Source organism: Leopardus geoffroyi, chromosome D1, assembly GCF_018350155.1.
Source record: "Leopardus geoffroyi isolate Oge1 chromosome D1, O.geoffroyi_Oge1_pat1.0, whole genome shotgun sequence".
NCBI classification, from domain to species: Eukaryota; Metazoa; Chordata; class Mammalia; order Carnivora; family Felidae; genus Leopardus; species Leopardus geoffroyi.
In genome coordinates this window covers 19,866,141-19,893,956 of record NC_059329.1, presented here as the reverse complement: position 1 = coordinate 19,893,956, position 27,816 = coordinate 19,866,141, and the positions used below count along the sequence as shown (strand labels likewise).

General features: G+C 43.1%; 1 protein-coding gene and 1 non-coding gene across 2 annotated transcripts; one reads left to right on the top strand and one right to left on the bottom strand.

The window, feature by feature from the left end:
- On the bottom strand, positions 1-27,241 carry CRTAM (cytotoxic and regulatory T cell molecule). Its single transcript, XM_045483217.1, has 10 exons — positions 27,127-27,241; positions 19,099-19,245; positions 15,968-16,120; positions 13,499-13,642; positions 12,407-12,568; positions 8,054-8,134; positions 5,973-6,056; positions 4,323-4,469; positions 2,035-2,121; positions 1-337 (listed from the first exon to the last, which is right to left on the bottom strand). The coding sequence occupies exons 1-10, from the start codon at positions 27,191-27,193 to the stop codon at positions 207-209; spliced, it is 1,203 nt and encodes a 400-aa protein (XP_045339173.1). The 5' UTR covers positions 27,194-27,241; the 3' UTR covers positions 1-206.
- Positions 17,739-17,840, top strand: LOC123602789. The gene has a single exon (XR_006714560.1). It is a non-coding gene; the product is annotated as a U6 spliceosomal RNA (small nuclear RNA).
- Positions 27,242-27,816: the final 575 nt, after the last annotated feature.

Below are 27,816 nucleotides of genomic sequence, written 5' to 3'. Positions count from 1 at the left end.
TTTTTAAACTATGAAGCTTTGTGTCCATGGTCTGGTCCTCATTTCACAGCCCTGAATCCAGGGCAGTGTGCCACGGGAGGCTACCATGTTGCATGGCACTCAAAGTATATTTTTTCTTGTGACTGTAATTACACTCCTTCCCATAGGCTGCTCCACTGTGAGGCCTGCAGCTGCACCGAAATCAATATTTGCTGTTGCCAAGAACGTTACACGATGCTCTCTGGTATATGAGCGGGCTCTCCTTTGAATTTCGAACTCCATGAGTCGTCCTTCCGCTTTGTTTTTGCTTCAGAGTACAACCGTGTGATGTAGTTCATGTAGCTCTTCGAGTGGAAAGCTGAAAGAAAAGCAGGTCGAAGATGAAAATTCCTTTTGAACAACAGTGCACCCGTTCGTTTGGGACACGTTGACTGCACGTGGTCTTGTTAGGTCCATATGTTAATGTCTTAAACATCAAATCAGAAATCGATGGGTGCATATCCTATAAATGGTCTGAATGCATTGCCAGAGTCTGATTTTTAAAAAGTCTTACGTAAACAATACGCTAGCCAACCTGAAATAAAATATGTAGACATTTCTGCTGTAAAACCCAACAAATAAAAACCCACGTTGCATTTGGCAAATTTTATACTGAAAGTCACGGGGCTTACGGGAAACAGGACCACTCAAAGCCCGTTAACTATACACAGAGGCTGGAGACAGCTCCAGAGGATGCTTTTTAAGTGAGCGAAAACAGTGAAGTTGAAATGTCAGGACTGAGGGAGCCAAGGGAAGGAGGATGGACGTAGAGGTTGGAGCCCAGGGGGAAGTACCACCTCCCACCTCTGTGGCAAGCCCCTGGGATTGGACGTTTCTGGGGAGGGAGCCCTGAGTGAAAGTACTCATTTTCTTAAAGTTGAGATGCAAAAGGCTTTCTGCTTGTTCAGCAGCTGAGCTCAGGACATTTTTTTCTCCTGCTAAAAGTTACAATTCAACACCCACTGTTCTAGTGCCCCTCACTTGGGAAAATTGGCATAGGAAACAATCCAACTTACACCTCATACTGACGTTATTCTCCTACTTGCGGGTCGAGTACACAGACATTGACGTGATAGAAACACATGCGATACAACAGACTTTCTGCACCTTACACACACTTCCCCTCACACCCCCAGTTCTCACAGTCTGCCCTCTTGTTCCCCTCTCCCAGCCAGTAAGTGATTCTTCCCACTTCACACCCTACTGGGTCAAAGCAAAAAAAGGGCAGAGGTGTTGTGAAAGACCGGCTTCCTACAAAAACCTCAATAAAACCATTAGAAACTAGCAGCAGAGCTCTTCTGCATGTCTTGCAACTCTTGGCAGGGGGAGGAAGTTAATTTGCATGGAGGAAACAAAACAGTTGGAAGGTATAAGATTCTTTACCGTAGCGCTGGTTGCTGTCTACTGGATTTTTGTCAAACACACACACACACACACACACACACACACACACACACACACAATCTCCTTTTAGACCCTTCCTTTCACTTTTTGGAAACATATTTTGCTTGGGAAACTGCAATGGAGTGCTCCAAAAGCCCCCAAACATTTCTGCTTGAATCAGTTAAGCCTTGTGTTCATTTATTCAACACACATTTGTCAAACACTCCATTCGCATCAGGCCCTGTGTTAGAATCTGAGGACACACTGAGATCAACCCAGCTGTTCACCACCCAAAGGAGTACTGTGGTGGCTGAATCAACACATCAAAAATGACCAGTTGGTGCGGGAAGTGCTGGAGTGTCAAGGTGTCTGTGAGATACCCCTCAGCACAAGAGGGACATACAGTCTACGGGTGTGTCTGGGTGTGACAGTCAGGACACAGAGATGGCTTCCCAAAGGAACGTAATGGTCCCTACTTTTCATTTTGGAAGATGCACTTATGTGCTACACAAGACGATTTAGGTGATTGACTTTCTAGTGCTAAAAATCAGACTTGGCGTTTCACCCTCCTCCTTCAAGACAACAAATTAATGAAGCTCATTTTTCAAGTTATAGGTCATGTAGGTGACTCACTTTGGTCCTTTTTCTCTTGGGATGATGTTTCTTCATTATTTGACCTCGATCTGTAACTTTCCAGCGTGTGTTCTGAAATTTCATTCTCTGCAAGAAAAGAAAATTGTATTGTTAGTTTCTGATGTCACACATCACCTATGTGTAGAAATGTATTTTGAATAAGATGATCCTTCTGTCTACACAATAGTGGACTTACCCCTGCCCCTCCCATACATCATGCCCTCATTCATTTAGAGAATTGTCTTTGTTCTTTGCTATGATTCCTGCAGGCACTGTGCTAGGCAGTGTAAGAGTTGTGGAAATCAAATGACCACAGATTAGAATCAAGTATTGTTCTTTGAGATGGAACGATTCTAGGAGGCCTTAACGAACCATGGGGGTGAAGCATTAACGGGGGGACTTTGCAACCATACGATGACATTTGCCTGTTGCACAGGTACAGCCGAAAAGCCAGACTTTGTCTCTAGGTCTAATTATGATGAATGTTGGTCCAGCTGAATATATAGAGAGAGTGACATCAAACCGGAAGTTGTACTTTTAAGAGGGTGAGAGCCATTCAAAGAGGTAGTGTATTTTGCCTTGGGACATAATGAGTTCTCTGCTACTGGGGATGTTGGAGCCATATGTCGCTAAATGATCCTGGGCCAGCAACGCCGTAATGCAAGTCACATGTGTAATTTTATAAATTTTCTAATGGCCATGTTGAAAAAGCAAAAAGAAGTAGGTAAAATGAATAATTATTAACAATTTATATTTTATTTACCTAGTAGATCTAATATGTTATTATTAGACATGTATTTGTGTGTTGTTTTCTTTTTTTTTTTTTTAACTCTCTTTTAATGTTTATTTATTTTTGAGAGAGAGAGAGAGAGAGAGAGACAGAGTGTGAGCAGGCAAGGGGTAGAGAGAAAGGGAGACACAGAATCTGAAGCAGGCTCCAGGCTCCGAGCTGTCAGCCCAGAGCCCGACATGGGGCTCAAACTCACCAACTGCCAGATCATGACCTGAGCCAAAGTCGGACGCTTAACCAACTGAGCCACCCACCCAGGCGCCCCCGTGTTGGGTTTTCAAAGTGGGGTGTATATTTTATCCTTGCAGCACATCTCGAAAGCAACTGGCAACATTTTAAGTGCTCAATGGCCATGTTGTGTCTACTCTGTTGGGCAACACAGGTCTAAATAATCACTCAGAATTAAAGAGGGGATATCACCCTGGTACACATTTATAGAAGGAATTGAGTAGATCGTTATTCTGGATAACTTCTGAAGTTCTTCCAGCCCTGATATGTGTTGAATCTATGCATTTCAATAGGTATCTTCCATGCTGGCTGAATTATATATATATTACATATATACATAATATATATAATAATCTTTATGTAATACTATTATATATGATACTATTATACTATTATATATGATACTTTTATAATATTGTACGTACTATTATAGTATATATAATACTATTATAATGTTATATATATATATATTTTTCCCCCATTGATAACTTTTAAACCAGAATGCTTAGCAAAAATTACTAACATATCATGGTTGAGGGAGGCTGACTGCATTATTTCAAAGTAAGAACACAACTGGGACACCTGGGTGGCTCAGTCCGTTAAGCATCTGACTTTGGCTCAGGTCATGATCTCGCGGTTCGTGGGTTTCGAGCCCCGCATCGAGCTCTGTGCTGACAGCTTGGGGCCAGAGCCTGCTTCGGATTCCGTGTCTTCCTCTCTCTCTCTGCCCCCGCCCCTCTTGCGTGCATGCTCCCTCACGCACTCTCTCTTTCTCTCAAAAATAAGCATTAAAAAATTTTTTTTTTTTTAAAACAAAAACAAAGTAAGAGCACAACCAAGACAGTATACATTCAACCTTTGATTGACCATCCCTAGAATATGAACTCCTTGAGAGCAGGGATCTTGTTGACAGAGGTATCCCCAGTGCCTGGAACTGCGCCTGGCGCATGATAGGTACTCCGTGAATAGAGTGCATGAATGAATGCGTTTTCCGCCTGGCGTCCTTTTGTGAATGGCAGCTTTTATAATTTAATGTCAATCCCCGGAGCTACTCTACTTTCTGTTGGTTATACGCTCTTTGATTAGAGCCCCTGGAGATTGCACAGCCTGTGTTTACTACGAAACAGACCATGGCGTATTTGCGTGACAACGCTTCCCAAACAGATGGCTGAAGCGTCTAACAGAAAGGCTTTAAGTTGGCAGAATTTTCTTTTGGCTAGCCAACCGTTTCTGCATCTTGCAGCCCCCCACCAGCTCCCCCGCCGCTCACCTTTTTTCCAGATCACGTGTGCTTTCCGAAGCTTCATTATGAAGAGCTGGACGATGATGAAGAGTATGAAGATGAGAAAGGAGACCAGGGTGAGCAGCAGAATGCCATTTTTCTTCCTTATCACCCCCACATACTGAAGATTTGTTTCTGTAAGGCAAATGAGAGGAATTCAGCTCAAGGTCGGTTTGCTTCCGTCCCTGAGGAATTTGCAGGCTGCTTCCCAAATGTCAGATAGGCGGATAGGCCACTCAGACAAAAAGACGGAGGACTTTAACCTGAAGGGAAAGAGATTCATATTATTTATTCTCCAGAAACAAGCCAACAGGCGGACAGACAAACAAGGCCATTCTGTGAGGTGATTGGAAAAACGCTCTTCTGTGCCGTAGGTAGTGAAGCTGTGATTTTTCATTTCTAGAGAACGCAGGCAAGATATTGACTTAGATTAGAGTCGGGGGATTTAAGTGAGCTGTAAGAAATGAGTTTTGTAGCAACATGTGGTTAAGCAGCAAGAGAGGTTGTTAAGGAGTGTGAAAAGCTATACAAATGCAGCGAACATTCATGAATGTTGGCTTGGTTAAAGGTGGTCCTCCATGAAGGCATTCGGAGATCAACGAGGTGAGGTCTCGAAGATCTTTCTAAACCTCACACTCGGATTCAGCCGGCTCTGATTTTGCCCAAATGTCCTGCCCCCTCTAACAACAAGCAGTTAAGGAGCCCCAGCTACATGTGGAGCTCATTAGACACAGTCTCTGTGCTTTAGGACATAGTTCTCTCTCTGTAGAAACAAATAAATTAATAAAACAGAAGTCAGAGTGTGCTTTATGGGAGGTTTGAGGGTCCTGTTCTGCTCCGTAGACTGTGGGAGCCGCACAGGTCTTGTGAACACAGGTGTGAAGCATGCAGAGGGGTGTTTCTATAATAGAGTCTTAAAAATGATCACAACTCCAGCGAGTCACAAGACTTTGTGCAGGAGACGATGAGAGTCTGGACCAGGGAGGTGGCAGTGATAGTAGACAAAAATCTGGAAGGGAAGACTCAAAAGTCCTTGGAGACGGACTGATTTTTTATGTGTGTGTGTGTGTGTGTGTGTGTACGTACACACGCAGGAGTGAAGGAGGACACCAAGGTGTGGGGCTTGTGTGATGGTTTGGACAAGCTGATTTTATGGGAAAAGATGCTGTTCGGTTTTTAGTGATGTTGAGTTTGAAGAGATGGCAGAAAATCCAGCCATGGGATACGTAGGAGGTGGAATGCAATAGGGATTCATTCTCCAGAGAATGTTCTGGAAGCATAGGTATGGAAACCTCCTGCGTAGTGGCAATAGGAACAATCCTGGGGAGGGGTAAACCCTTTAAGAATTAAGGGAGGAATCAAGAGTAGAGAAGTAAAGTCAGAAGTATATCCACATATAAGAAGCCAGAGGAGGAAGGGAGGTTAGCTCATGGACACAGAGAAGGACTGATTAGCAAAGAGTGACAGGACCGGGCAGAGTATGTCAGGGAAGCCAGGGAGACCCTAAGTCAAGGGACAAGGGAGGGATTAACCAATAAAAAGGTCAAGGAAAATAGGGACAGAAAAAGGCCATTGGATTTATTGGTTCAGAGGTTAAAATGTCAAGTGTTTATTCTAAATGCTGTAGGGGACACTTACCAGTGGTTAAGTCAGGATCTTGAGCGGTTTGGTTTTTCTCTTCCTTGTCAATCTCTGTTGTATTAGAATCTTCCACTACTGCAACTAAGTTGAAAGAAGTTAAGACATGATATATACATCTGACTCTCTGTGAATAGCGTGTATGTACACATACTAATCCCCAAACAGCAAAGCATCTTTGGGAACCAAATTAAGTAGTCTGACTTAAAAACAAACAAACAAAACAAACAAACAAAACATAAGACTATTTCTGAACTACTGACTTTTCCCAAAAATAGTTGCAAATGGCCAGGCTCATTTTGCCTTATTTTTTAAAGATACATGTTTACCGAACACTGTGCTAAGCCTGAAACTGAGCATTTAGTATGTTTCTCACGGCAGCTCTGAACAGAGGCTTAGAGAAGCTAAGTAAATTGTCACGCAGCAAAGAAGTGACAGAGCCTATCCCGAAATTCAGAATGCAAAATTTAAACCGTTCTTTTATACTCCCCACCCGAACCAGGCCTGTGAGCGAGAAGGTCTTTAGAAAGGTGCAAGATAACAACAGAACACTGAAGGGTGACATCCCGAACTTTATGGAAGGATAAGCTAGCAGCCTGGAAAGCAATGATTTTTATGTTGAGAAATAGGCTCCCTTGTCATTCAAACCTATACTGGCCTCTCCCCCTTAGAAGCAGGGTGTTCTTTGATGGTTTTGCTAGGTGAGAGAAGTCATAGAAATACGAGATCTCTTCTGATTTTGTTGCTCGTCCTGCCTATTCCCACCTCCCCGCCTCCCCCTCCCAACCTAGTCTCTTGCTTTTTTTTAGCCCATTGCACAGCGCCACTGTGTGGATCCCACGGGGAATGAGACCACCCATTCTAGTGAAAATGGCTATTATTAACTGTAATACAATCATAGGAATTGAAAGCTGAAAGGAAATTTAGAAACCATATTAAATCTTCGGTTCTATATGAAAAAGCAGAGCAGAAAATTGGGTTGTTTAGTAGCTCCGTAAGCCAATTTAAAGACAAGTCGATTCTAACCACGTTTAAAAAAATTGGATTATTAAAGCAAGTGATGTGACCGCTCCACTTCAGGTTATTTTCAATTTCCATCGCCCTTCAAGAAACCGTACGGTACATATTGCTTCTATCGGTGTTTAGAAACCCCAAACATTGACTTTTTAAATATTATTCCAGATAAAAGTTGTAGAAAAATACAATCTGATACTCAACCATGAACATACATGCTAATGATACGAAAACACTTATCCCATCAAATGAAATTATTAGAGACATACTATTTGAAATAGGAAGAGGACACGTAGGAATTTCTGCCCTTTCTGGCTGAGGCTGTTTTGCTCAAAACATCATAACAAATGAATGTATTCATACACGTATATATTCGCACTGCGTTTTCTGAGAACCTCCCAGTGCCAGATACTACGCTAGGTAAAATACAAAGATAAACACGTGATTATTCCCCAGAGTTAACCTCCCAATGGGTTCACTGTCTAAAAAGTTGGTTATAATTCATTCAGGCTTTTTAAATTCTGCATTTAGGGTTCAATCCTGTCATCAAAAACTATCCGAGTTCTTGACAACCAAGTAACTGAGGTGTTTTCAAAGGTGATTTTATTCTTCCGTGACGAAGAGCAGCAAATCTCCAGATCCTGTTTCTTTGCCCTTTGCTGAAATCAAGTCTTTATTTTGTGTTTAGTCTGTTCTGGATGAGAAAACAATGAAACGAGTCTCTTCATAAATGAATCCAACCTTGCCCTTTACCATAGAGGAAATTCAAAGGTCACTAGTGTGTGTGTGTGTGTGTGTGTGTGTGTGTGTGTGTGTGTGTGTGTGTGTGTATCAAGCAACATAGCATTGAATTTACAAGGCATTAGTGGCCCTGAAGCCCCCCCCCCCCCCACTAAGGGAACATTCTACCACAAAGCTGGAACCAGCAGGGGGGATCCTGCATGGTCTTATTAAAATTTTTTAAAAATCTGAAAATTGAGAATTGGAAAAGTGACCTTCCCAAGGAGGCATGATTTTTTTTTTTTTTTTTTTTTTTTGGTCTTAAGTTTTAATGGGTTGACACTTACCAGTGCTAGTGGGCTGCTGAGGGTCTGCAGACGATGGAGAGTTTTTCTCCAGGGCATCTGAAGCTGTCTCTCGATCAGTAACTAGGAAAGGGGAAAAACAGAATTCTGCAACCACGGAGAGCAGTTTTACCCACATTGTGCTCAGTACAGTAGGTTGGAGAATGTATTTGGCTGCTACCTGCTCCTGGAGGTTTTTGCAGAAACCTCAGCGCTACGTATTCTGCAGCTCTCGCTCTGGTTTTTGAATCTGTATCCTGCTGGCTGCCCATCTGCTAAGCTGCCTGGCTTAGAAGTGCAGCGTGCTGGACTTGGAGTGGTACATTTGGCAATAATAGGCAGAGGGTATTCGCTGTCTTTCTCTCTCTTTCCATCTACCTGCCTGCCCCTCTGTCTGTCTGTGCATTCACATATCTTCCTCCTTATTTGTTAGTTAGGTGGCCTTGGAGTCAGTCACGGATTGGGTCGAATTCCAATGCTGTTGGCTTGGCTTGTGCTGAGTGAGTTTGAGCAAGATGCCTAATCTCTTGAACGCTCAATTTTTTCTTACCTGTAAAATGGAAATGCTAAGCTTTGCCCTTGGGAGGTTTTATTGTGTGTACATGAGAATTAATGAGTTCATTCATACAACACGTTCAGCCCAACGCTTTGCTGTTTATAAAACATAATGCTTACAGTATAACATAAAACAATGTTTAGGGATGTCTCCAGACATTCAGTGTAGCGCGGATTTGACCCCTGAGCAGTCCTGCAACCAGTGGGTGTATAGGAAAGGTGCCTGAAATTTTATAAATAGGGATACGTGATGGGTAGGTAATGTCTTTTTGGAATCTGTGAGTGCTTCTCAGCTTTTTATTTAATGGCTTTGAACGTTTCTTTTCTTAAACATGTAAAACTTTTGGAAACGATACAAATGCCAGAGTTGCATGCGAGAGCTCTGAGAAAAGGAAGAACCACCACTAAGGAAACAATAGAGAAATAGTTATTTAGACTGTCAGGCTAAGATGAACTCTGTGACCACAAAGATGTCAGGGAAAATTGAAAAGACAGCTGCTAGCAATGAAAGGAGAGAAAAAGCTTGAAAGCTAGTAGGATGGAAATACTGGAGGCAAATTATAAGACGAGTATATGGGAAATATTGGGGACACATAGAAAAATTATCAAGAATGATCAAGATCTTCTGGAATAATGTATATGATTATGTGTGGATTCAGATAATTATATATTTTTTGTACAGAACAGGAGATATACACACACCCATGAGTTTGTATTTACTTTGATTTGTTCTCCCAGTCAACAAGCTAGTGAGTAGATTCAGTTAGACCAAATGTTATTTTGATTAAATGGGTACTGGTGCTTTATGATTTCTGTCCCTGCTTGGTTAGAATGTTATAGACTTGTGCTATTCAATACAGCATACACGGGCTACACTATTTAAGTTTAAATTAATAAAAGTTAATATTCAAAATTTACTCAGTTGCACCGGCCACATTTCCGTTTCGAAAAACCTGTATCCACCCCTGTGAGCTTGACAGCTTCTAAATACTAAGACTTCGATGAAATCAGTGACGATATTAATGAATGGGATTTTGATGCCGAAATGTGTCAACATTTGAAAGTTCTGTATAAATCAATATATTGATATTTTCCAAATGACCAAGGCATGATGCTACAAATCATGCCTGGCTAAAAGATTTATCCAAAGTGCAAATCTGTTCAAAGAATTTTAATGTAACAAGGGCATGAAAAGTTCATTGATAGGGTTCCAGAGTCCACATAGCAATTAACCTTTAAGAAGTCACCTCTTGTTGAGTTTTAGTATAGTATCAAAGAAGAATATCCACAATTATCTGAAAAGTTATTAATATCATCTTCCCTTTCCCAACTACGTATTTGTGGGAGGCTGTATTTTTGTATATGTTTCAAGCAAAACAACATATCTCAAGAGAATAAACGCCGAAATTATGAGAACCTAATTCTATGAAACCAGATACCAAAGAGATTTTCAAGATGAAAAACAATGCAATTTTCCTCGCTAACATTTTGGCGTTGCAAAATACAGGTTTTTTTTTTTTTTTTTTTTTTTTTTTATACAAGTGTGTCATTTCTATGTATATGTAGTGGATTCATTTTTTAAATAAGTCAACTTTTTTTAGTTTTAATTTCTAATGCGTAAGTATGGACAGGTACGATTCACATAAGTAAAAATTCTTTGGGGTCCTCAAATATTTGTAGGAGTGTCGAGGGTTCCTGCAATCGGTGAGTGTGAGAACTGTCGCTCAAGTTTTTTGTTTTTATCTCACCTCCAGATAAGTAACAGGAAATCAAGATTCCTCATTGGGAATACTAAAAAGATGAAGTAAGTCATTGTGAAGGTGGCCTGATCTATTCCTGTCCTGTTTTCCTTCTCCAAGCGTTGCGTTGTGAGTTTTTCAAAGGAAGACGTTACTCTTTCCAGTACCTGCCCCCTCTCCAGATATGGTGCTTGCCTGATGTTCATTTTCTCAAGTCCTACCATGCAGTGTGGGGATGAAGGGGGTCAGAATCCTTACTTGTAAAATTATTTTATCTTATTTTATTAAAAAATGTTTTTTTAATGTTTGTTTGTTTTTGAGAGAGAGAGAGAGAGAGAGAGAGAGCGCGCACAAGCAGGAAAGGGGCAGAGAGAGAGAGGGAGACACAGAATCCAAAGCAGACTCCAGGCTCTGAACTGTCAGCACAGAGCCTGATGCAGGACTCGAACACACAGATTGCAAGATCGTGACCTGAGCTGAAGTCCGAGGCTTAACGGACTGAGCCACCCAGACGTCCCCTTGTAAGTGTGTTTTAAAGCATTCACACTCATCCACCTTGTAAAACTCATGGGATGAACAAAATGGGTGTAGTATCTGTACGCCCATGTAGTAGCTTGCCACAGGGGAAAGTCATGAACACATGGAAGCCACCAACAGCTGATACTGGAATTACTCTTTGAATACTTAATGAAGATCTGGCAGTGGGGGCTAAACAGTCGACCGTTAGGTCATAAATAAAAGTCAAGTCGCATCCCATTACTGTTAGAAGCATTTGATGGCTAGGATTTTGAGTCGTGGAGAACTACGGCCATAATGGAAGAGAAAGAAACTGATTTCCCCTCAAGAGTAAATTTTTGCAGGTGGCCCGAACAATAGCTGAAGAAGTCAACATAGAGTTTTTTTCGACATGGTTGGTTCTCTTATTTAAGACTCTGAATGACTTTCAGAAGCAGCCCCCCCCCCCCCCCGCGCATGCGCTTTGCTCCACTGACAGCAGAGGCTGGAGTGGGAGGAGTCATCAGGAGGTAGGAATGTTTGCGTCAGATTACAGTACCCAGCCGTGTCTGCGGGGGCTTAAGTCTTATAAATGCAGCTTCCTCAAGACTTGCTACTTTTGGTTTGACGAGAAAGTGACTGGTGGAAAACCTGTGGTAGTGAGGGGGGGACCTGTTAGCCACAGCAGCGGCACCCCCACGGGGCAGCGTGGCGGTTTTCCCACCGTGGTGTTCCCCTTCACCAGCGCCTTTCATTAGCAGTAATTTCCCAAAGAGCTTTTTCAGCAAATGTGTCCTCATCCAACCGCTTCCTCCTTCCCTAGTGTGAGTGGATCCTTGTAGTTCAGAAATTCTTCGGACACCGAGAGGTACTTTATACAATAACGAAGGCCAGAGTCTTGTGATTCATGCTACCTCTTAACTAGATACTTCTTGACTCAAAAATTTTCTAGAGTTTTGAAATCACTATTATTATGATTATTTTTTTGCATTTGATGAAGGAATCATTCTGGAAAAATGGAGGCGACTCCTCTTCACAGTTACGATGTGATGTTTCGTTTATTTGTTCTGCTCGGAATGTGAACCTGGTTAAACTAAAATCCACAGAACGGTCGTAACAAAATAAATCTCAAGAGTAACCATGACTTAGTTTGACTGTGTGAGTGTTTTATATTAACGTAAAATGATATGGACAAGTTTAGATTCATTTCAACGGCAATTATCTCCTTTTGGGTATGATTCAGATAACCTCTTCAAAATCATGAGTGCAATCAAACGATTCAAGGCCAAGTTATGTCAGCTGTCATTATCAAAAAGCAGGCATGATGCTGTTTGCATATGGCGCTCTGCTAGGCTTTCTGCACGACTGGGGTTCCCAACATTGGGACGGTCGCGTTCTGACGCCCAGCTGGAGAAATTTCAGTCATTAAGGGAATCTGTTGTTAAGGAGAGCTTTGTTGACTGCGATCTCACTCTGAAGGACTTTTCCCATTCCATTTAATTTTGGTCAATAGTGTACTATGAAGGTAAATTGAAAATGATCAAAAGCAATCATTCATCCCTCTTACCCATATCTTCAAATCGGAATGGTGCCACCAGTTTTCTTCCTTGTAGACCTTTGTGTCGGATAATGCAGTCCACTGTTGAGTTTTTGCTGTACGTGTAGACTCTGAGGATGCTGCTGCTGTTACATTTCTTCCCATCGGTTTCAAATTCATGGTGGGTTTCACCTATGGAGCGAGTTAAAGAGGTGTTTGAAGTTGTGGCTACTTAATACCATTGGGTGGTTTGGTTCCCTCAGAGACCAATGGCCTTGACCTCTTGGCAAAGCTGTTAGACGTCTAACCTCATTCTGACTTCAGCCAACTCCCTTGTACCTACGTGGCCCTAGTCACAGAGGGGAGCAGGTGAATAACAATGAATAGGTTTCTGTAAACCCATCACTACTGGGGGAAAAAAAATCCAAAGCTTATCGTGGTTACAACAAGGGCAGCCCGATGTTGTCAAACACAAAGACCCACGACTTTACTCAGTTTGGACGAATAAGGCAAATTAACGGAGAGGTCTTGGAATGATGTAGAATTGGCATTGGAATGAATCTCTCTATGATTAAGTAAAATTGAATGTAACCTGTGTTACAACGTACACAAACCATAAACAGGTCCCAATTGTGACAGTTTGTTATCCTGCTTAGTCAATTGAACGCTGCTTCAATCTAATCAAAGTTTAGATTCTTTGGTACCATATGATATTTTTATCAGTCACTGAGGATACTGCACTTTATAAGTGTTCCAATATACAAGCATTGTGGTAAATGTATTTTCAATTTTGTGTCTGCTAAACAAGTCATGCTGAGGTAATAGCTATTTTCCTGTTTTATGACATTTTGTTGAATTTTAGGAAGCCATAATAAAGACTCTATTTTAGGTTTCTACTTTGTTTTAAGCACAAACAGGCAATCATATTATTTGTGATAGGTTCTCAAGATGAAGGCATAGTATCGATTGGTTATAAAGATAATTTGGAAAAGAACTGATGGATGAATGAATGTTGTTTTCTGGCACTTGGTGCCACCAGAGGGCGCCAGAGGATTTAAAACTTCCTTGGAAATGTAAGTAGGAAGGAAAACAAAGGAGGAAAGAACCATCTCCCCTACTTACCGTAGAGCTCTATGTCGTTCCCTAAAATCCAAGTTATCTGCGGAGGGGGCTTACTTCTCACGGTGGAGCATTTAAGTGTAACGTGTTCTTTTCCATTTTGCATTCTGGTAACTGAAGCCTCCAGGATTGGTGTGGAAGGAGTTGCTGGAAGAAAATTGGTTTTTTTTTCTATGCTTAATTAGCTGGTCTACGTATCCCAGTAAAGCACGGAGTCTGATCATCTGTAGGGATGATTGTAGCGTATGGTCTCAATAATGGGATTTTTTTTTTTTTTTTTTTTTTTTTTTTTGCTCGACCTTTTCCAGAATACCGTTAAAGGGCTTTTATGTACTTGTAACGCTACCTTGGCTGTAGTCACATTGTTTGTTACCCAGTGTATGATTAGTCCCTGAAAATCCCCAATGTTTCAACAGCCATTTTTGCCTTTGACAGATGACTGTATTTGATTAGTAGAACGCTAGGTGAGGAGTACAGACCTGAATTCTAGTTTCATCTGTCGCCAGCTATCGTAAGAACTAGTGTATGCCCCTCAACTTCTTTCAGTTTCCTTGTCCGTGACATGAAAGGAGTTGGTTTATGTTGGTTTATGGCTGTTTCCGTTCTAAACTTTCACGAGTGTATGATTCACGCCAAGGTAAGTTAGTTCCGTCCCCTCCTTACATCAAAAGGTGCATTTCTTTCTTTTTTTTTTTTTTAATTTTTTTTTAACATTTATTTTTGAGACAGAGAGAGACAGAGCATGAACGGGGCAGGGTCAGAGAGAGGGAGACACAGAATCTGAAACAGGCTCCAGGCTCCGAGCCGTCAGCACAGAGCCTGACGCGGGGCTCGAACTCACGGACCGCGAGATCGTGACCTGAGCCGAAGTCGGCCGCTTAACCGACTGAGCCACCCGGGCGCCCCAAAAGGTGCATTTCTTTTATAAAGGACCCATTTGTCCTTTTTCTTCCTACTCCTGTCTTGGGAATGGAATTCACCCTTGAACAGTGTGGGCATTAGGGGCACTGACACCTCCCTCAACCCCTGCGCAGTCAAAAATCTCTGTATAACTTTTGACTCCCCCCAAACTTAACTAAAAGCCTGCTGTTGATGGGAAGCCTTACTGATAACACGAACAACTGGTTAGCACGTTTTTGTATGTTCTATGTATTTTATAGTGTATTCTTACAGTAAAATAAGCTAGAGAAAAGAAACCGTGAAGAAAATCATAAGGAAGCGAAAACACATTTATAGGACTGGACTGTATTTATTGACAAAAATCCACGTGTAAGTGGACCGGCACAATTCAAGCCTGTGGGGTTCAAGGGGCAAGTGTGATTTTTAGTTAGGCTAACTTCTTCCTCTTTCCGTTCTACTTCACACTTTGGTCCAGAACCCTACTCTTTTGCATTTATTTGCTGATTTGTCTGCCATCGAAACATGGTAAAGTCAGCCCCGAGTATGCAGCATTGGATGCCGGCAGTACACATATGAAAAAATTAGCTATTTGAGTTGCTCATAGTCCGGTGATAGACTCAGCCCCTAAACTGTCAATTGAAAGATCATGTATTAAGTGCAGCGAGAGAGGTACGCGTGGAGAGTTCTAAGACCCCAGAAGAGCACACAAGCAGCGTGAGCCAGAGTGCCACGAGGGGTGGCCAGTAAGGTGGGTGAGTCACATTGGTTCTTAAAACCCGAAGGGAGCCATTCCTTCCCAGATACTTCGTTACCCTGCAGGCACCACGCTGTATTAATTCAACCGAAGTCTAAGAAATCCACTTGTGGGATAGGTGGAATTATGCCACTTAGAGATCGACAGAAAGCAGTGTTTCGAATTGATCTGTTCCATCACAAAAACCGGAGAAGTAAAGACAGTAAGACTCAGGCTGAACACAGCTGACCATCCACAGAACTGGGCAGGTCCCGGGCGATCTGGACGCTGTTACTTCCTATCCTCGTCTCTCAACCCACCTCTCACTGGCAGAGAGGGACTGGTTTGGGCAGAGGATGCGAGCCGTTGCCCAGTGCAGTCACCTCTGAATTCATCCCATCTTAGGCTATGCAGTCGTAAGGTTCTACTTTTTTTTTTTTTTTTTTTTTTTTACACACTGCTTTGCCTGTCTAAACTAGCATGCCAACTCCTGGCGGGCACGGATTGTGTCTAATCCCTCGTTGATTCCCAGGAGCTTAGTACAGTGCCTGGCACACAGTTGTGGCTCATCAAATATTAATTCTCCTTCCTTTTAATTTCCCCAGAGAGGAAACTTCGCTGATGCCAGAGACACGTTTCACAAAGTCACATTTTAATCTAGAGCTCGCCGGTCAACATGTTCCTTTCTGCTTCCTTTCGACAAAGGATGGCAGAGGTCCCCTAGGAAATGCCTTGCTACAGGCGCTGTTTCTAAACTCAGATGTTAAGCGTAAGCATGATGTGTCCTGTTCAGAGGCCCGTCGCTCCCCTGCTGGGTGTGCTGGCTGTCAACCACCTACCTGTCACGATCACTTTTACTTCCTTTGTTCTCACGGAGCTGCTGTATCGTAAACACTTGTACACGCCTTCATCTTGCTGGCTGACATTAAGCACGCGGATGGAGAGCTGATGGGCGGAGTGATGCAGAAGCTGGTATTTGGGATTTTTTAAAGCTGGACAAGAAGGCAAAGGAACTGTTAGGAAGCAAACTAGCAGATGAATACAGACTCTCTGCCCATTGGTTCTTCACAGGAATGGCTTTTGAATTTCACACGTGGACGGAGCAAATGTCCCATCTTTGATTGAGCTGCCTTCCAAATTTCTGGTGTTACCAGCTGGATGCCTCTCAACAGCTCCACGTTCGTTTAGGAAACAAAATATTTTGCTACTGGGATCTGTGAGATAAACCGGTCGCTTTATTTGCACGTGTATGAAATTAACTGACATTAACCCTGTGCTGGTGAAGGGTTCAGGCTGCAGGAGGATTACATCCCCCCTCCCCCACCCTTTTTTTTTACGTTATGAAAAATGCCCCATGGTAATTACCTCCTCGAAATCTGATTGATTTGAGGCTGTCTTGTCACAAAGGATGCGAAGAATGGAAGATCAGTGCACGGCTAGTCATTACGCCAGTTGGCTGCTTTTTCTCTTTATGTCTTTTAAGGGCTTTATTTTTGAGTAATCTCTACACACAACGTGGGGCTCGAGCTCATAACCCGGGATCGAGAGTTGCATGCTCCATCAACTGAGCCAGCCAGGCGCCCCTTTTGTTTTTAATGTTTTAGAAGTTGGTTATTATTTGAAGCTTCCTAAAGATTTTAGCAAGTGGTTTTTGTTTTTATTTTTGTTCTGTTTGTTTTGATTCTATATTGACCTGGGATGTCTGTCTCAGACCATAGGTCCCTTAGCAAATCAGAGGCTCCTGAAATGAGTGGTGTTGTCTTCCTTCCCTTTCTTCTCCACCGCCCTCCCCCCCCCCTTACTCTCCCTGCTTTCTTTCTAGATATGTAACACAAACAAACCTAAAATAGTTGTGCTTTGAATGGCTGCCCAAGGAAGGTTGTCTCTCATCTGAAATAATGGTTGTATGTCCTGGGACACTGCTGTTACCCGGGCTAGAACCCCTGAATTCTCAGCCTCAGCACTATTGGCTTTTGAGTCCATAATTCCTTGTTGTGGGGGCCCTCCTGTACATTATAAGATGTTTAGCAACAACCCGGGCCTTTCTACTCATCAGATGCCAGTGCCCCTGCCTGTCCCCAATTACAACAACCAGAATTCTTTCCAGGCATTGCCCTATGTCCCCTGGAAGGCAAGAATGACCCCCAGTTGAGCATCACCGAGTTCAATCAAGGTGTACTCTGCTAGAAACTTGGGAGTGCCCATCTTATCCTGGTTTGCCAAAAACCAAGCCAAAACGAGAAAGCGTGATTTAACGGCAATTATCTCTACCCAAAGTTTTTCTCTCAAAACTTTTAACAACCAATATCTACTTTATTGGAATCTAGTATTGATAGTTGATTTAGTTTGAAATATGTGGTTATTTTACATTGAACATAGCAATATTTAAAGATTTTTTTAATGTTTATTTTTGAGAGAGAGAGAGAGAGAGGGAGAGAGACCGCATGAGTGGGGAAGGGGCAGAGAGAGAGGGAGACACAGAATCCGAACCAGGCTCCAGGCTCTGAGCTGCCAGCACAGAGCCCGACACGAGGCTCAAACTCCCGTACTGTGAGGTCATGATCTGAGCCAAAGTCCGATGTTTAACCAACTGAGCCACGCAGGCGCCCCGAACACAGCAATATTTAAAAAATGTTTTATAGCTACCGAGAAGAAATAGCATGGCCCCTGTGCAAGGATGACCTGCAAATTCGTGAAGCGTTCCATATTTTTCTGGGTGTTGTATGGAAACCAATTTGACAATAAATTTCATATTTAAAAAAAATTTTTAAAAAATGTTTCATAGCATATTAAGTTTTTTAGGGGCTCTGCTTTTACAAGGCAGAATGCAATTTGCTGTTTTGGAGACTTTTCCAAGTATTTGGCAGCTGAGAATATTAAATGGAGACACGCAATGGTCTCATTATCTAGGGGAGGGTTTAGTAAAATTCTGCCCAAAGAGATGAACTAAATAGACTTTTAAGAACACCTTTCCTTGGGGCACCTGGGTGGCTCGGTTTGTGAAGCATCTGACTCTTGATTTCAGCTCAAGTGATGATCTCACAGTCGGTGAGTTCGAGGCCCGAGTGGGGCTCTGCGCTGACAGTGTGGAGCCTGCTTGGGATTCTCTCTCTCTCTCTGCCCCTCCCCTGCTTGCTGGCTTTCTTTCTCTCTCTCTCTCAAAATGAACACAGGAACATAAAAAAAAATCCCTTAAGAAAAAAACAACATTGTGACTCTGTGCGGTGATGGATGTTAATTAGATTTACTGTGGCGATTGCTCTGAAATATATACATAATACTAGATCATTGTACACATCAATACAGGGTGACATGTCCACTATATCTCAATAAAACCGGGGGTTGCGGGGAAGAATCCCCTTCCATCTCAGGCGTCCAGGGCTCATTGTGTGCTTGTGAAAAGGAGGAATGACTGTCCTCCTTTCCAAAGCGGCATGTCCTGTCAGTTGCTCGGCGACCTTGCTTTTGTGCTGAGGCCAGCAGAAGAGGAGATATTGGGAAGGGAGTTTTGCGATGTGACTTTGAGCTGCTCAGATGGAAAACGAAGCAGCTGGCTCTAGACGGGGGGGGGGGGGGGGGGGGGGGGGCGACGGTGTTAGCTGCCAGGGGACAAAGGGCCTCTAGTCAGTCTCCTGCCTGCCTGTCATGGCGCTGCTGAGAGTGAAAAAGCGAGGTGGGGGTAAGGTGCGGGCATGGAAACGTGCTTTGTAATTTGAGCCCCCTTTACCAATCATTCTGGGGGGGGGTTTCCATTTCAGACTTCCTGTCAAAAAAAGCAGCCATGTGTAAAATGATAGGCTGCTGGGTGTGATCCCCGCGTAATCGTAGGTGGGCCAAGCCCATCGTTGGGGTGACTCATGCTGGTTTCTATCCCACACCAGCTTGTCTGTCTGGAAAATCCCTCAGGTTGCGATCTGGTGGCGATTGGTTTTTTTTGTTTGTTTGTTTTGTTTTTGTTTTTTTCACTTACCAGGATGCTCATTTAAAAAAATGGTGAACCCTGATGGGGCCAGCCACTGCAGGGATGTGGTCTTCCCCTGAGAAACGACACACTTGAGAGTGAGCGTCTGGCCTTCCTCCACGGTGACTGTTTCTGTGTGGTTGGTCAGAAAGGCTTCTGCAGAGGAAGAGAAGTGGAGACAGTCAGGCTGGCAATGGGGCAAGGCGCTCCCAAGCTGAGGCAGGGTCAACGCAACCTCCTTCTCAGCACAACCTCCTTCGTTCGTTCAGTCATTCATTACGTACTTTTTTTTTTTTTTTTCCAATAAACATTTTGAAATTTTTTTAAGTTTATTTATTTATCTTGAGAGAGAGAGCAAGCGGGGTTGGGGCAGAGAGCGAGAATCCCAAGCAGGCTCCACGCTGTCTGCGCAGAGCCCGATGTGGGGCTCGATCTCACAGACCGTGAGATCATGATCTGAGCCGAAATCAAGAGTCGGTCGCTCAACCAACTGAGCCACCCAGGCCCCTCTCATTACATACTTCTTTTTTTTTTTTAATTTTTTTTTTTTTCGATGTTTATTTATTTTTGGGACAGAGAGAGACAGAGCATGAACGGGGGAGGGGCAGAGAGAGAGGGAGACACAGAATCGGAAACAGGCTCCAGGCTCTGAGCCATCAGCCCAGAGCCTGACGCGGGGCTCGAACTCACGGACCGCGAGATCGTGACCTGGCTGAAGTCGGACGCTTAACCGACTGCGCCACCCAGGCGCCCCTACATACTTCTTATAGAAACAAAACGCAAGTCAGTACAAAGGAGACAGCACTGTGGGTAGCGACAGGAGGATGTGTCCTGAAGGGGTGCGATTTTGATAGGAAATAAAGGAAAATGTTGAACAACATCCATCGGGCGCCTGCTCTCTCGTAGCCCAGAAACTCAGCCAGGCCACGTCAAACCTATATTTAATTTTACTTTCGAAATAATCCTATAAAGAGCGAGTTACTTCGCTGGCTCTACAGATGAGGGAGTAGAGGCTGATGGTCACACAGGTCCTGGAGCTGGGATCTGGACCCATGTCTGTGGTCTTCCAAGTCCACGGTCATGTAACTAGGTCAGACTGTCTCAATGATGAGACCAGAAAACTCAGCCTCTCTGGCCTCCGTTTATGAAGCGAGCTCCTTCTGGCTTGAAGTATAAGCAGCGTGTCTGGAATTCTAAGCGGCGCTCTTGCGAATTAGGGAGCTGCCCTTCACAGGAGCAGGGAGGCCCCCACCTGCAAAAGAGCTGCTGTGCCAGAGGAATGATGTTCTAAGATCTCTTCCAATTTAATTTTCCACAGCAGCACTATCTCCAGGCAAACACGAGAGACTAGTTTCCCGAATCACAGCCCCCAGAGAATGGTAAACAATTGGTCGTCAACAGCTGCAAATGTATCCTCCCAAAAAAGGAAATTGATAAAAAAAAAAAAATTATAATAATAAATTGGATTTACTGCTGATTTGGCTGCCATCCGTTCTTCAAGTTTTAAATTAAAAAAAATTTTTTTTCTGTTTTTAGGGACAAGACAATTCTTATCAATGAAAGTACAAAACACTTCCGTAAACAGAAGAATACCGTGGGGTTATAAATTATGAATAGCAAATGTAATGAGTTTTACTCCATCATCTGAAACCTTAAAAAAAAAAAGAGGGAAAGGAAAAAGGAGTTTATTTCCTTGTGATAAATTTCAAGTATTAGGAAAAGTGCTTTGGAGATGCCTGGGAATTAATTGGTGCAGACTTTTTAGTTTGTTCCATTTCTAGGTCATTAATTTCCATCTGGCCCCTGGCAATAATAAGCCAGAATTGTTGTATTGCATTTGTATTGACTTCCATGGCAAAAAAGTTTGCTTGCGTTCTAATGGAAAAATACCCATATCATCAGTCAATACTATAATGAACAATGAAGAGTCAATAAAAAGATACTGTGTTTTCCTAAGAGCGTTGAAGCATAAGCCCTGAATTCTGCTCAGGTTGGGTCATTTGGAAATATTTTCATCTATAAAATCACCCCATAATTGAGTAATAGGGATAATATCAGTAGAGATGCTTTGAAATGACAATGGAACTAAGGTTAAGCAACTTCTGAGCCAAGAAATTGAATCTGAAACTGTCTACCTTCTATCGCTTCCATGATCGTTCCATTATGATTCTTGCTTTACTTTCTAGTTCTTGTGTTAGCCTGCTTCCCACAGGTTGAAGTTTCTAGAGGGCAGTGACTATGTCATATTTCTCTAAAATTCATTCCTTACAGAAGCTATCACAGTGTGAGCTTGAAAAGTAATGGTTTAATGCCAGCTTTCATGATGGCACCATAATGCCGGCGATGGGCAGATGTCTTTGGTCTCCTGTTGTTAATAAGAATACTGAGAGACAGGAGGGAAGGCACTACGTTGAATCACTGATAGAATAAAAGACCGCTGTTAAGCAACATGCCCTGATTTCATCCTTCAGGCCAGAAATTGATACTTGGAAGTTTTGCCCAAGTTCTTACCTTTCAGTAAAGTGATGGTCTAGACAGGAAGCCTGTATTTGGGGAAATAGAAGCATTGATATGTATCGGCAGCCTGTTTGTGAATGAATGGCTTCCATTTTAAAGATATCTTTTTCTCGAGATGCATGCTTTTGAGTGAAATTGCGTTATTTGATTCTTACAATGTAAAAAATTATAATGAGGGGCGCCTGGGTAGCTCAATCAGTTAAGCGTCCGACTCTTGGTTTCAGCTCAGGTCATGATCTCACAGTTCGTGGGTTCAATCCCCGCATTGGGCTCCACGCTGTCATCCCTGCTTGGGATTCTCTCTCTCTCTCTCTCTCTCTCTCTCTCTCTCCTCTCTCTCTGCCCCCCCCACCCCACATACTCTCTCTCTCTCTCTCTCTCTCTCAAAATAAATGAATACATTAAAAAAAATTGTAATGAAATACAGTACGACTTCTTAGCATATGCTATAAAGAATTGTATCTCCTAAGATCAGTTTACTCCTGTTGAGAACGTAATATCGGCCAGCCGACCTACCACAACTATAAATGCCTGGGTTTCAGATGGAAAGGGCTGCGTTGGAGACATAGGCTGTTTTTGTGACTCTGCTCCAAGCCTTGCCTTTAGCTTGACCAGCTCATTTCTCTTGCAGTGTTACCATGTGGGACCCCTTGTTTAGTTTTGAGACAGGAAGTCTTTGTAGAAAGGAAGAATGGCTCCAGTGAGAAGCCACAGGCCCACACTGCTTCAGCTGCCGTGCTTAAAAATACTGTTCACTGTGTCAAGGGCCCGCTAAGGGGTAGAAGAGAAGACACCTGTACCTGACTTTTCATGGTGCGCCTTCTAAGGGAAAGTTCCCCAGGATTCTCTCATTGCCACTGCACGCTGAGGGGGAACTCTTCTTTTACATTTTCTTTTTCGTCTAAGTTTTGGAGTCCAACTTTCACCTTCTTTGTCAGAGGGTTGGGGTGTGGGTTACCTTCTTTGTTCACCACTTCCTCCCCTGTAGGCTCTAAGCATGTCTATGCTTGTGCACCCTTCCTTGGCCTTTCTTATGTAGATCCTGAGGGCTGCGTCCCCTTCCTAGTGCTCCCCAGCTGGGCCTCAGGGTTCCAGTCTGCAGGTTAGCGCGCGACACGGCTCCACAGATACCGGGGAGCAAAGCTTGGCAGTGAATGGCTGTGGAGTTTCTCCTGGGAGGTCACTGCTTACTGTTAGTAGGTCGTGTCTACTGAGTGGATTATTGACTTCTGACCAGATCCATCCATCCATGTAAGGCCACGTGTTATGAGGCTGCTAGTTGACTCTGGGCTCATAGATCGGGACTGGTTTATATATGGAAGTAGAACCTGTGACCTTCACCATCATCTGCACCCCCAACCTCACGAACTAATTGTCCTATCAGTGGAGTGGCCACACGCCAAAGCCTATGTGACTGGCCCTCAGGCAAAAGGGCAAGCATCAGTGACCACCACCTACGCAGGCATCCACGGATAAGACCTGTGCAGTGCCTAAGATTCCTTGATGTCCCGCCAAGATTTTGGGAGTTGCCATGTCTGCTCTCCCCTTTACTAGAGGCTATCATGTAGATCGAAGAACGAATAAGATGTTCTTTCTTGTTCTTACCTTAGTAGCCCAATTATTGCGTGCGGCACATTTTAAAACTCCAGAACCGAGCAAGTCTGTCCTGCAGGGACCCAGACTCATCACGCCCCATTGGAAATCATCATCGCTCGCGTCCCCCTATGCTCCAGACGCGTCTTACACAGATACGCCACCTGCTCTGTCCCAGCGCTTGCTTGTGTTAACTAATGTCGTCGCCAGCCACTGCCAGGTTCAGGGTCAAGAAGATACTTTACCTTCATGCTGTTCTGTTATCCTGGATACATTTCTTATCCCCTCCAGGACTCAACTCAGATTATCTGGCTTTTGTCGAACCTGCCTAATGAGTCTTTAGCCTCCTTCTTCCTCACAATGACCTGCCCTCTCCTCTCCTCCAAGACCCTCAAAGGTTCTGAGTGGACTCCTGTTATAGCACTTGGCACATTCCTTTATAGTTATTTGGTTACAAGTATGTCTCTGTGTGTAGATTACAGACTTCTCGTGGAAAGGTTGTTTGCCATTCATTCATTTTACAGTCCCAGGGCCTTACACAAAGTAAGATTTTAAGTATTAGCTGAGTCAGTGGCTAAAAAGATGAAGAAATGTATATATTCATGACTAAACACTATAATAGGATATAAGCTTAGCTCTGTTATTGTTATGTTGCATAGAAAAGCTTGAGTTCAATTAACACCAGAGACACAGAATGAATTGTCTCAAATCAGAGCCCTATTTACACGACTATTATGCGGTAGTAGACAAAAAAGTGCTTCAATTTAGATCGTTATGAAAAATGCTTACCATTTATTTTTTTGAGATAGAATCAACAGAGAAAGTTACGAGGGTGACAATGAATCTGGCTCGGCCCAAATTAAATTATTTCCAATATGGCTTTCTTTTCTTTTTTTTTTTAAAAACGTTTATTTATTATTGAGAGACAGAGAGACACAGAGCATGAGCGGGAGAGGGGTAGAGACAGGGGGAGACACAGAATCCGAAACAGGCTCCACGCTCTGAGCTGTCAGCACAGAGCCCGACGTGGGGCTCGAACTCACAAACTGCAAGATCATGACCTGAGCCGAAGTCGGTCACTCAACCAACTGAGCCACAGGTGCCCCTCCAGTATGGCTTTCAAGAAGACCTCTCAAAGTATCAACACACTTGGGAATTACCAACAGGCGTATCAACAGAACCTTATATTTGCAACTGTTCTTTGTTTCCTATATCCTACCCTCCACTAAAGACCAGAAGAGCGGGAGTCTCATCATCCACAGTGTAGGTGAATGGGATGAATTTTGAAAAATTGTTCATTCTTGAACTGCGTTTTACCCATCCTAAAGGCTCTTTATGTGAGTGGTAGCCTTGAAAAGAGGGAGGCTCTGAGATTATGAGACTTTTCTTGTCTATAATTCTTGGCGGCCTTAGTCAGAAGTTGCCCTGGTGGAAGCAGGTGCAGTGATCTTCCCATAGTTCATAGCTAAAAACAGCCGGCAGTGTCCAGTGTGGCCAAAATTGATGATTTGCTGCCCCTTTTTTTGCCAACAGGAAAGCAACACGACCAGCCCCTTTCCTATTTGGGACTCTGATGGGCCTGAGCAAGGTGAGGTCAGAGGGGACAGTTTGTGCTTAATACCATTAAGTCTAGATGCCTTCTGGGTGGCCCTTTGGGTGAGTTTCCAGGTTGGGATTTTTCAATTACACATCTTCCAAACTGTATAGATCAGTGGCTATCAAACTTTTGATCTACGTGAGGAAACACTTTCTATCACAGCCTGGTAGAAACACACACACACACACACACACACACACACACACACACACACACACACTAAATGTTTCATTAGTTAATACATAAGTGCTGTGTAAGCTGATTGACTCCCTGTGAAAACTTAGGCGGGTTATCTAACTTCTTTTAAACTCTCTATTCTCATGTAAATTAGGGATATTAAATGTTTGTTTGTTTTTGGGAGCGTGCAAGTGGGGGAGGGGCAGAGAGAGGGGAACAGAGGATCTAAAGCAGGCTCTGCACCGACAGGCCGAGGGCAGCGAGCGTGATCTGGGGCTCCAACTCATGAACTGCAAGATCATGACCTGAGCCGAAGTCGGAGGCTCAACAGACTAAGCCACCTAGGTGCCCCAGGGATATTAATACCTCAGTATCTTTGCTAGGATTAGATGTAACTAATAAAAGTGCCCAACACTGTGCATGGCACAGTGAATAGCTTTTTCTACCATCTTGATAAATAGTATTTGAATAATTTACATTCTAAAAAAGTTGTCTCAGGTTTACCTTAAGACGTGATTATTACTGCCTTTAAAAACTTTTTTTGTATGGTACTTTTCTGAGGCAATAACTTGAATCCTCAAAAAATTAAGGTCTGTTAAAGGCTTCAAACTTTGGAATAATTGAAAAAACATTCTAATCTTATCTATCTAAATGTACTTCTCCTGAATGTTTGAGCTGTTCTTTAAGCCACTTATTGAAGAAACTAATATTATTACCAATAGTGAATTCATATTATGTGCCTCAGGGTAGAGGGACCAAAAAAGAAAGCACTTCATTTAATTGTATAAAGTAGGAAATTGAAGGACTATGTAAAATAGGAAGTCGAGTTTTTTAAAATAATGTCATTCAGATGCAGTTGTATCGTGAGTGTAGATTTAGGACAGGTGCATTACCTGAAACATAACTACAGTTCAGCTCAACATTTGCAAACAAACACACACAGCCAGCTATACACTTCTGCATAGCTTCTTTTGCAAGAATTTGGTACAACTTGCAATCAGAGATTTAAAGACACCTATATCCTGCCTCCCGTTTGAGCAGGCTAAAAAGGTAGCAACATGTTTAATTTTCATATTGCTACATTAGAATTAAGCATCAAAAATCAAAATGGGAAATTATAATAAAATGTAGACTATAATAGGGGCACCTGGGTGGCTCAATCGGTTAAGTGCCCGACTTCCGCTCAGGTCATGATCTCGCCGTCAGTGAGTTCCAACCCTGTGTCAGGCTTTGTACTGACAGCTCGGAGCCTGGAGCCTGCTTCGAATTCTGTGTCTCCCTCTCTCTCTGCCCCTCCCCCACTCATGCTCTGTCTCTCTCTCTCTCTCTCTCAAAAATAAAAACATAAAAAAATTAAAAGGTAAAGTATAACTGACTCCAAAAATAAGCAGGAACTTTTCACGAGGCTCATTAATATCTCGGAACTAATTAAGAGTTGTATAGCTAGCCTTTGCCATTTTCAAAGTGCTTTCACGTTTGAAATTTGATCCTTGTAAAAATGGGAGTTGGTTGGCCCGACATTTTTAATCATTCTTCATTTCAAGATACAGAAATTGAGTTTTCTTTTATTAAATGTTTATTTATTTTTGAGAGAGAGAGAGCGCGAGCATGGGAGGGGCAGAGAGGGAGGGAGACTCAGAATCCGAAGCAGGCTCCAGGCTCTGAGCTGTCAGCACAGAGCCCCACGCGGGACTTGAACCCACGGACCGCGAGATCATGACGAGCCAAAGTCAGACGCTTAGCGGACTGAGCCTCCCAGGCGCCCCCAGAAATTGAGTTTTTAGAGAAATTATCTGGCTAAGGCTCATTCAGTGAGGAAGTTTTTAAAATCCAAAACTGATGCCCTTTCAACTGCTCGACCCTTACGACACAGAGCCTGAGGAGCCTGTTTGTTACATTTTGCCGTAACACAGATCCCACAGAGACACATGCTACAGTGACCCTTTTCCATCCCGGTTAGCAACTGAACAACAGGTTAAATAAAGCAGTAACATCCCTCCCTGTGAGATCTTGGTGTACCTTGGAAAGCATTAACATATTTACCTGGGTTGCCTTCTGTGGTAGGTCCGCTGTGAACGCAGCTGACTGATGGGTAGATTTGGTAACATACCAGGTCAACTGAGTGGCATAAAAAATGAGCTCTAAGGGCTTACCTTGTAAGGGGAAGCAAGCCAGCAAGCTGCAAAGTCTCCACCACATACTGTGCCGTGCTGTTGTCATACTTTGTCAACTTCCTCTAGATTCTGAAATAAATGGAGCAGAGTGGTTTCTTTTGAAGGGGGAGAGGCAGGAGCTTTGTGACCTCACGTGTCTCACCGCCCCCATCAGCTCTGGAAGCCCCCTCTTAGTTCGCTGCCCCCAAAATACCTCCAGGTGGAACATTTAGGGGACCACATGTGTCATCGCGATTGTGGAGAGGTGTGAGTGATGTGTTGGTGGCACAGATCACTCTGCCACACGTGGGAAGTACTGGTAAATCTACTAGTTGTGAGGCTTTTTGGGGGAGGAGGGGTGGGAGAGAGATGAAAATTTCCCTGTGTAGTGACGTAATCTTATTTTTACTTTTCTAGTGTATTGACGGTGATGGACGATTTATTTTCTTTGCTTTTATTTATTTATTTTAATTTACATCCAAGTGAGTTAGCATCTAGTGCAACAGTGATTTCAGGAGTAGATTCCTTAATGCCCCTTCCCCCTTTAGCCCATCCCCCCCTCCCACCGCCCCTCCAGGAACCCTCTGTCTGTTCTCCATGCTGAACCTTTGTGAATATTTTGTTTCTAATTCTGACAATAATGTATAATGGCCTTCAGGGGCTAGAATTCAGTCACGTTATTTGATCATT